At 47.7% G+C, this 10,376-nt stretch overlaps 2 protein-coding genes across 2 annotated transcripts in view; one reads left to right on the forward strand and one right to left on the reverse strand.

Annotated features, from left to right (window-relative positions):
• Positions 1-755: 755 nt before the first annotated feature.
• On the reverse strand, positions 756-1,731 carry TRIM75 (tripartite motif containing 75). The gene is given in 6 exon segments (XM_070827448.1): positions 756-840; positions 842-957; positions 960-1,380; positions 1,382-1,463; positions 1,466-1,617; positions 1,619-1,731. Coding segments are annotated over 6 exon segments (945 nt in total). The 3' UTR covers positions 756-779.
• A 727-nt stretch (positions 1,732-2,458) lies between these two features.
• Positions 2,459-10,376, forward strand: part of TRIM60 (tripartite motif containing 60) — a 12,805-nt gene continuing 4,887 nt past the window's right edge. The window contains 1 exon segment of the mRNA XM_007131051.2: positions 2,459-2,543. Coding sequence (XP_007131113.2) covers positions 2,459-2,543 — 85 coding nt within the window.

Below are 10,376 nucleotides of genomic sequence, written 5' to 3' on the forward strand. Positions count from 1 at the left end.
TACAAGTATAGGAAATATGCAAGTGTTCACACATTTACTGAAGCTGTGAAATTACAATTTTACAGGCTCCAACGTTAGAATTCCAGAAACACTTTACAGTTAAACTCCACGTCCCTGTTAGTTCCCACAACATCTCTACTGCTATGGAAACACCACCACCAACAACAACAAAATAGAAAACAAAATGAGAAAAACTTTCTTCATGACTTTAAGTCAAATAAAGATTTTTTTAAAAAAATCTCGGTGCCAGATGTAAGGACACTTGTAAACATGCTACCTACTGTCCATAAATTTCAGGAAGAAAAAGAAGCAAAGTCAAAGATCATCCTTAGTAATCTCTTACTGCGCAGATTGTAAGAGGTTGAGTATAGCGTCCGATAGAGAAATAGGGCTTTAGGATCTCAGAAAATTTATCGGTGAAAGAGTGGATGTGGGACCTGTCCTTCCAACTGTAGAAGGAAATCGCGCCCAACTCATAGTCCAGATACACACCGATCCCGCCAGGCTCCTCCTTCAGCTCCAGGGGAACAGCGCCCCCCGGCCCGCGGGCCTCACAATGCCCTCCGCGCAGCCCCAGAGTCCAGAGGCGTCTCTGTCCCTCCAGGCGCCCAGCACCGGTCCTGGAGGCGGAGTCTGCGCAGACGCCCAAGGCCCACGCGGCCCCGCCCACCCACCCCTCCCACTACCGCCCGCCGCTGGCAAAGCCCACCGAGCCCAGCGCCGCAGGCTCCGTGCAGAGTGCGCGCTTGGGGGGAAAAGCTGCCTGCTCCTCGCAAACGTCACCGACTTTCTATCCTCGGACACGAGCAGGTTGGGATGCGCTGTCTCGGGGTCCAGGGTCACGTCCTCCCGGAACTTCTGAATGATTTTCTGCAGAGCCGAGTGCTGCGGGGGCAGCCTGCAGCCTTCCCTCCTCAGCTGGAAGGAGTAGACGTCGGGGCACTTCAGACGCTCTCGCCCCTGCCCAGGACGCCCCCGATGCCGCTCAGCAGCCTGGCTCCGGGCAGCACGCTTCTCTCCGTCACCTCGTGCAGGAGGCCCCGCAGCTCGCAGATGTGGTCTGAGAAGGCGGTGATGTTGACGCCCAGCTGCTCCTGGATGTCCTGCTCCTCCTGGACCAGCCTTGCCAGGACGGCCTCCTGCTCGCGGTCCACAGCCCGGCTCAGCTGCTGGAACTTCGAGGCCAGCTCCAGCCGCTGGCGCTACACCAGCTCCCGCAGCTCCAGCAGCTTTCTGTCCTGCGTGGCCACCAGGCTGTCGGCATCTGCTACCCGCCTCTTCAAAGGCTCCACGTAAGCGCCGAGCCTCTGCCGGTGGTCAGCCGCGGCCTCGCCCACCGGCCTCACCAAGTGGCCCTGGTGCTCAGGGGTCCGAGCGCACAGGGGACACAGCACTTGCACGTGTTAATCGCAGAAGAGGCTCAGAACCTGGCGGTGCAGCTCGTACAGGCGCGGCTCCTCGCTCCTCCTCCTGTGGCTCTGGCTGCTCTGGAGCAGCCTGGCCACCTGGATCATCCTGCCCAGCTGGGTGTTGCTCCTCACCTGCCGCTCTTGGCACAGGTGGCGGCACACGGGGCCAGGGAACCTGTCCTCCAGGTGAGCCCAGGACCGCTGGACGCGAGCGGCAGAAGTTGTGCCCACACTCAGTGGTGATGGGGTCTCTCAGGCCCTCCAGACAGATGGAATAATTGGCTTCTGCCTGGAGTCCAGCCAGGGCCGCTGCCACTGCCATCGGGGCTGCACTGAGGTGGGTTTCTTCGGAGGCCGGGCTACTGGTCTCTGCGCTGAGTAGCAGGTGCACCCTCGGGTCTCCCTCCTTCCTGTCCTGGATGTTGCAGGACTCTGGGGTGCAGGCAGGTGTTCAGAGAGGCTTCCTTCACTCCTGCGGCCTATCATAGAGCAGCTGGGCGACTCGCTGCCCTCAGCAGCTCCAGGGTGTGAAGCCAAGCTCAGCAACTCTCTGGGTCAGAGAGCAGACACAGCTGCAAAGTGCCTTTTCCTTCCTGGGGATGAGAAAATAATCCTTCCTGTGAAAAGGCTGCCCTATGTCTTGAGGGACTCTCACTGCCACGGTGAGGCATCCTCTGATCCTCCCCTCCACCACGACCCACCTACACCCACATGGACCACAGGTTGATGGGACCAGGTCCTGGGACTGTGGAAAGTGTGTGGGCTTGAAGACAAGAGCCCAGGGCCTGGATGGGACTCCCCCTCAGTCACCTTCTATCTGGGGACCTGGGGAAAGTTACATAACAGCTCTTTTCTAAGAGAATCTGGTTAAAGGATAAAAAACCCAGCTTCAGTAATTTCAATCTTGTCAAAAATCTAATTTAAAAAACTGGTACTTTTTGGCTTAAACCACAGATACTTCTAACAGCACTGAATTCATAATACATCAAAATTTACTTATCACTTAAGCTTCTCAACTACAGAATATATGAAATTTTTTGCATAAGTGGATGGGATTTGAACTAGATGAAATTTGCTCTGGGCACCCTCCCAAAACAGACTTTTCACTTCAAGCTCAGAATGAGATTGAGATCGGTACGTCAGTTTGAGTTGAAGCTGAGAAACACACACACATACAAACGTACTCCCTGACGACAGTGGTGAGCTACCAACTAGTGGGGATTTGTGGAGTCAAGATCCTAAGAAGAAGGTGTGGAGCTTTCCCTTTGAAGCACCTACTGATTCTCAAAGAGGCTGAGGGGCCACCAACTCTCAGGGCTGAGAACTCTTGAGTTCAGGGCACCCACACAGGAAGAGTCCTGTTAGACGCTCCAAACTTTCCACTGGGATCAGCAAAGTGATCCCAAAGCTGAAAGTGAGCATCCATGAGGGTATGGGGGGAGGTTGGAGGGGGTGGGGGTGTATTGATTTAATCTTCTCCAGCCCTGATAGGTTTAAGACAATCTCTGAGTCCAGAGACCCCAGAATGAATTTCAAGTGTTAAGATATAACGTCTTGGAGATATGTGGTGTCACTGGATCATTCATACACAGCTGGTGAGAGGTAAGTGGGTACAACCACTTTTGAAAACTATTTTGCATTATTAACTGTCTTAGAACATACACTCAGTTATTTTACTCAGGCTGTTCATCCAGACTATGAACCAGGGCTACTAACTCTGTGCACAAAAGTACATACACGAAGGTTCAGTACGACACTTTTCACAAGTCCAAACTGGAAATAACCCCAAAGTTCCACAGCATTAGAATGGCTAGATGAATGTGGTCTGTTCATACGATGGGACATTAATCAGCAATGTGTGGACACTAAATACTCTTCACCCCAAAACTGGGGTGAATCTCAAAGATGTAACGTGGTGTGACAAAAAGCCAGGCACAAAAGAATACACACCGTGTGTGCAGGAAAAACGACTTCATGGTGTTAGACCTCAGCATTAGTGCTCATATTGGTGGAGGAGGAATGGGCTAGTGATTGAGAGGAAGGTGAGAAGGGCTCTAGGGGTGCTGGTAACAATCTATTTCTTCATCTGGGTGGTGGTGTAGGGTTACAGGCTTATGCAGTTTTCACTGTGCATCTCTAATAAAAGCAAAAATGACCATAAAACCATAGACTATAGAAATAAATTATAGAGAAATATGTTCCATCTGTTTGGCCGAGGAAGCAAATTTTTGAAAATCAGAAAACTACATGATTACTTCAAGCATATAATTAGCTTATATCAAGCAATTCAAGCAAACATAATGAAAAATCTGGACCTAAAAATGGGTAAAGAAGATAAAAAGATGCCAGTAATGAAATCAAAGCAGATCATTTTTAATAATCCAGAGATATCAGAATGAAAAACAAGAGAGATTGTTCTTTGTGCCTTGTCTGATTGGCAAAGATTTATAAAATACTGCAAACAGGGTAGTGGAGCCAGAAAGAGAGGAAGCCTGGTAGGGTGGAGCGAGCAGAGATTCTGAGCCAAGCTTCCTGGGCTGCAATCCTGGCTTTTCCATCTATGGCCCTGTGACCTTTGACAGGTCAGAAGGGATTTATGGAGGAGGGGAAAATGTGCCTAGCAGCAGGCCTGGCACATGGAAGGTGCTCTATGGTACTCTAACAAAACCCCAGACTTTCCATGCTCAGGATGCTGTGGTCAAAGAATATGTCCTTCACTGTCACCACTAACACCCTTGCCAAAGCCCCTACATGTTCCTCTGGGTGCCTGCACCAGCCTCTGACCACCCAGCCCACCACCACCCGCTGGGCCCCTCCAGTCTCCTCCCACCCACACCAGGATCTAATCACACCCTCTTCTGCAGGACTGCTGTTCCTGGCACGAGAACCACGTCCTTCCCTCAGCTCCAGCTTCTCCCAGCACCAAGCTCTCTGCAGCATTCAACCTCCTGCCCTCTTCCTGCAGGTTCAGCCCCCTCTGCCCCCAGCACCTCTGTACAAGCAGAGCCCTCACTTGTGTCCTGTGCTACCCAGCTCAGAGCTCACTTGTCCCTTCCTCCTGATCCCAGTTTCCTGACTCCATGAGGGGTCACCCCCGCAACAAAATGTGCCAGAGCTGTAAGGACAGGATCAGGAACTCTTTCCACTCTGGCTGTTGTAAATTTACCCAGGTTTTGGAAATCTGCATCCCACACGTGACTGTCAACTCCTTGTTACCCTGCCATGATGGCATCTCCAAATATCACCTCAGTCCCCGGCTAAGCTGTTGAATGACTAAAATCCTGGCCAGGTCTCTAGTCTCCCTTAGGAACTGAGTGACTTTGGGCAACTTACTTGTACTCTCTGTTTCTGCAAGCAGGCCGTGGTGAAGTTGAGGAAGACCAAGTTCATACAGGGCCCCATAGCTCTAATCCCTCCACTCCCCGCCTACACATTGATGACGGATTTAAAAATCAAAGTGGAGCCCGGTGGCCACCTTTGATGTGGTTTCAGGCATGACCGTGCATCACTGAGAATTTGATTTTCTGAACTGGTTGCGGCTCAAGTACACCACCAGCCATGTTCACAACAGCATCTGCTGACAGCTCTGGGGCAACTTTGCAGTTTCAATGTCCCCGCCCCCGCACCTGCAGCTGTGTAATCCTTTGCAGCCCCAGCCAATGCTTCTTTGCTTAACAAGCACGCTTATTTTATGTAACCTTGCAGGTTCTTTGCCTTGATAAGCCTCCCCCAGTTTGGACTCACGGAGCACAGGTCAAGTGCTTCATGAATCTGGGTCTTTGGGGCTGCTGTCCTAACAACCCCCAAATAAAGGCCTCTATTTCAATCAGGTCTTGGTTTCTCAAATTTTGGTTAACACCACAAAGTGCCCCTGACTGAGCCATCTTGGAGGGGGATCCCACAGGGGCTTCAGACCAGCCTCTGGGGGCTTTCTCACACACAGATACCAGTCTCTCCATCCTTGGGCCCCGGACAGGGTGGGAACTGGGCATCTGTGCTCTCAGCAAACATTTAGGTGAGTTAGGACAAGGCCCGCTGTGGGACTGGGAACCCTAATAAAGGACAGGTTTTTACATACGCCAAACCCCAGTCTGGATTCCCTTGGAGGTGGATCCCTAGGCTGGGCCCGGAACAGCGGCTCAGGAAGCCCCCTGGTCTTGCCTCATCCTTGATCCCCTCTTACCTGAGGGGTCAGTTCTCTCTGGGTTCCTGGGCCAGGTCCTCAGGCTGCTCTCCCAACACATGGTGGGGTCTGGGATGTAAACCCCAGGAGGGTGGAGCTGTTGGGGTCCAGCCCTAAAGGCTGTGGCTCCTCCATAGATTGGAGGGTGGGCTCTGGGCATGGAGGGGTGTGTGGGGCATGTTCAGAGGTGCTGCTTAGAGATGAGAGAGGAGGGCCAGGCCCCGCCTAGATTAGGTCAGGTGATAAACAGGATCTCCATTGCACCTTTGTGATCCTCCCTTGATCCTCTCAATGCCACTTAATCTCATCTTTGCTGATGATGAACTGAAATCTGAAAAGCTTTGTAAGGTTGTCCATTTCCTCCCTGAGGAGGGGAGATGTGATTCAGGGCCCTCTGGCTCCCCCACCCTTCCCGGTTAGGTAGCAAATTGTCAGGGAGGCTGCAAAATTACACCTCCCTGAGCAAAAGTTGCAGAAGGTAGTGGGGAGGCTGGGGAATATTAGGTAAAAGGAAAGTTACTGATGAGGGAACAATGAAGTACTGCATACTAGGCTTTTCATTGGTTGGCAGAGAATATTTATTATGATTACATCATATGCAGAGTATAAGACTCGCATCAGGCTCAGCTGCATTACATCCCTGAGAAGAGGGCAGGTTATCCTGCCTCCCTTGAAAGCTATTTCCCCATTTGTAGGTTGGGGACAGAAACTATAGTTTACACTTAGAGTATCTCTAGCCTAATAACCAGAAATTCAGTAAATATTTCAAATGAGAATGCATGGAAAGTATATACTACCCATGAAGTACTTCCGTTTTTATTGGTATTATTTTCACTATTTTGATTAATATTGCTTCTTGTATTATTTTATTTTATGCCAGGAAAATAGATATTTAAAAACACATAAGAACACTAATGGGGGGATAATCAGCCATCATCCTACCACTTAGATAAATCAAGATTCATGCTCTCAACTGTGTGCTTTCAGAAGTTTGTATATATCCATATCTATTTTTTTATATGACAGGTGATAAATGGAAGTATATTTTACATACAGTTTCATGATCTGCTTCCCTCTACTTAACATTATATAAAATGGTGTCCTTCACAATCATAAAATTGTTTCTCTAATAGGAAATACAATTTTTTTAAAAGGGAGTGTATATTGTTTAAAATATGTAGAGGATAAAAAAGGATGTCCACCAATGCCCCCAAATAATCTGTTAATGCATTAATTTAAACCTTTTTTTTGCTGCATATACTGTACACTCACAACATAATTACTAGTGTATTTACACATTGTCACATGAGCATCGAATAGCACCTAAGTGTTCTTAGTGTTGGGGAAATTGAAGTAAACAAAACCAAGTCCCTGCTCGCCTAGAGCAGCACAGATGGAAAACAAAAACATAAATCTCCTGCATATATGCATGGGACAAAAATGTTTTAACATATTTTTTTAATATCTGACCCAATACAAACATAAAGTGTCAGGTGATGACGGCTGATATAAAGAAAAATCAGAATGAAAATTGGTCCAACCACCTTGAAAACCAGTTTGGTTCTTTCTACTTAAGCTGAGTATGCACCTACACAACCCTTCAGCTCAGCAATTCCACTCCTGTTATTAATGTTTAGAAATGTGTCCATTTGTGCAAGGAAGCACATAGCAACACAGTTCTCAATAGGGGAAATCTGGAAACAACCCAAGGGCTTTCAGCAACAGAATGAACTAATGAACAGTAGTACAGGCATGCAATGGACTACTATTCACCAAGAAAAGGGATCTGAAAAACAGAAAAATAAGGATGAATTCCCCACCTATCATATTGAGCTGAAGAGTCCAGAAATACAATAACATACTGTGTATGGCTCCCCTCATATGAAGATCAAAACCAGGCCAAACCAGTGCATGGTTTAGCAGCAGGTGGTGGTTATCTTTGGGGAGGAGAGTGAAGGCAGTGATGGAGAGTGGCCAGGTGGGGAAAGGGAGCAGGTGCTGTTTAAATGGTGGGCTTTGTAGGTGGTTACAGGGCTGTGTTCGCTTTGTAATCATTCTCAGGTGATGCAGAATGATGGGTGTGTGTGTCTTTATGTATGTATGGTCTACATCCATAAATGTTTACTTAAAAATAGAAACGGTTTCTATTCTGTCTCCATAGGTGAGCCAGGGAATCTGCATTTGCAACAAGCATTTTGGTGACCCCCAGCCAAGGGAAACGATAACAGGGATGTGCAGTAAGAGGTCACTCACTGGCTGTGTGACCACAGACGTGCGTCATGGTGGGGCCTCAAGTAGTCTTCCTTCCAGCCCCACCTCCAGGCTGCACAATGCCCCCTGCCCTCTGCCCTGTTCCAGTGACCCTGGGGTGTGGACAGTGTGGGAGTGGACTCTGGAACAAGACTCTGGGTTTGAGTTCGGGCTCTGCCAGTTATCAGCTGTAAGCTTGGGAACATGGGTTAGCTCACCCCCCTGTGCCTCAATTTCATGCTCTGTGAAGTGAGTTGGTGGTAGAACCTACCTCCTCGGGTACTTGAGACTCAAACAAGCAGTGAGAAGACAGAAAGTGCTGTTTCAGTGACTCTTGTCATGAGGACGATTATAATTGCACCTGAAGCAGGTAAATGTCAGTCTATGCTGTGAGTCTCAGATCTGAAGAGTGTGGTTCCTGTGAGAGTGGATCTGACACTGGCTCAGCCACTTACCAGCTGTGCTCCTACTGTGCGCAGGCCCATGTTCACACAGCTGTGCTCAGGCCAGGAGTGTGAACACCAGTTTGCCTTACTGGTGGCTGTAATGGTTTCCAACTCTGGTGAGAGAAAGAGCTCTCTCATGATTAAGTGGCTCAGGACGCTCCTTGTCATCCCCTCTGCAGTCAGGATGGAGGGGTGACTGGATCTGATCCTGGCTTGTGCATTTTTAAATAAATTTGTCTATGGAAGTCTCACATATATCAAAAAAGTTGTAGAATTCATTAGCGTACATCTTGATGTATTGTCACAAAGAGAAGGCAGGTCTGAAATAAGAAGCCAGGTATTAAAAAACAGACATTGCCAACAATCTCCCCTCACAAGCCCCCAGTCTAGGGTCAGGATACTTATCCTAATAGCAGTAAAGGTGATGAGTTTTTAAAGCAGAAGTATAATGAGATCAATTTTTTTTTGAAAAGTGCATTCCAGAGAACAGAATGATGACAGGGACTGAAGAGGGCCCAGCGAATGGGCCATTTAGGAGAATAGAGCAGTGGCCCTGGTGAGAGCTGCTGCCACCCTGATTTGGGAGAGAGAAATGGAGTTGAGGAAAAGTGGTGTGGGCCATTGGGTGTGGAGATATTATTCACTGAAATAGGTAATCCCGTGAGGTAACAGGCTAGGAGGGGTAATTAATTCAGTGTAAGACAGAGTGAAGTGTTGGCAACTGGGGAAGAGGCATCTAGAAATGGCCAAATGGCATTTGGACACAAGGCTTTCAGGTAGATCCACCTGAGCTAAAGGTAGAGATTGAAGAGCCTTCAGGACACAGCTGGTAACTGTGGCCTCCCCAGTGAGGGGGAGCACATAGAAAGTGTTTGTAAATCAGTTTTAAATTTCAGCATGTGTCAGAATCACTCAGAGATATTACTGACACATGCATAACTCAGAAACTGTGGGTTTGGTTCCAGACTACTCCAAGAACAGGACTATCACAAAATAGTGAGTCATGCAAGTGTTTTGGTTTCCCAATGTGTATCAAAAGTGTGTTTACACTGTACTGTAGTCTATCATGTGTGCAATAGCATTTTGTCTAAAAAGCAATGTAATGCCTTGATTAAAAAAATTTTTATTGCCATGCTAACAACCAGCATCTGAACCTTCAGCAGGTGATAGTAGTAACTTCAAAGATTACTCATCACAGATCACCATTCAAATATAATAATGATGAAAAACTCTGACATATTGTGACAATTACCAAAATGTGGCACAGAGGCATGAAGTGAGCAAACGCTGCTGGAAAAATGGCACCAATAGCCTTGCTCCATGCAGGGTACCACCATCCCTCCATTTGTAAATAGGTCACAGCGTGATGAAAGGAGGAAGGCCTGTACACAGACTGCTGAGCCACCCCTGCACGTTCTGACACAGTAGATCCCAGGTGGGACCCAGGAAGCTGCATTTTTAACCATCTCCCAGGTGATGCTGATGATGTTGGTCTGGGAACCACACGTTCAGAACAACTAGAGGGCGCTGCGAAGGGACCACCTACAGCCTTCTGGATTCTCTAGGTACCTCGCTTGTCACTTCTTCCAGTTACTAGATTTTTACCAAAGGAATGAATCAATAGTACATGTTTTTCACAAATAAACAAAAGAGACCTAATGAAACTTAAAAGCTTTTGCAAAACAAAGGAAACTACAAACAAGATGAAAAGACAACCCTCAGAATGGGAATAAATATTTGCAGATGAATCAACGGGCAAAGGATTAATCTCCAAAATATATAAACAGCTCATGCAGCTCAATAGTAAAAAAACAAACAACCCAATCAAAAAATGGGCAGAAGACCTAAATAGACATTTCTCCAAAGAGGACATACAGATGCCAAGAAGCACATGAAAAGCTGCTCAACATCACTAATTATTAGAGAAATGCAAATCAAAACTACAATGAGGTATCACCTCACACCAGTTAGAATGGGCATCATCAGAAAATCTACAAACAACAAATGCTGGAGAGGGTGCGGAGAAAAGGGAACCCTCTTGCACTGTTGGTGGGAATGTAAATTGAAACAGCCACTATGGAGAACAGT

Source organism: Physeter macrocephalus, chromosome 7 (genome assembly GCF_002837175.3).
Source record: "Physeter macrocephalus isolate SW-GA chromosome 7, ASM283717v5, whole genome shotgun sequence".
Lineage (NCBI taxonomy): Eukaryota > Metazoa > Chordata > Mammalia > Artiodactyla > Physeteridae > Physeter > Physeter macrocephalus.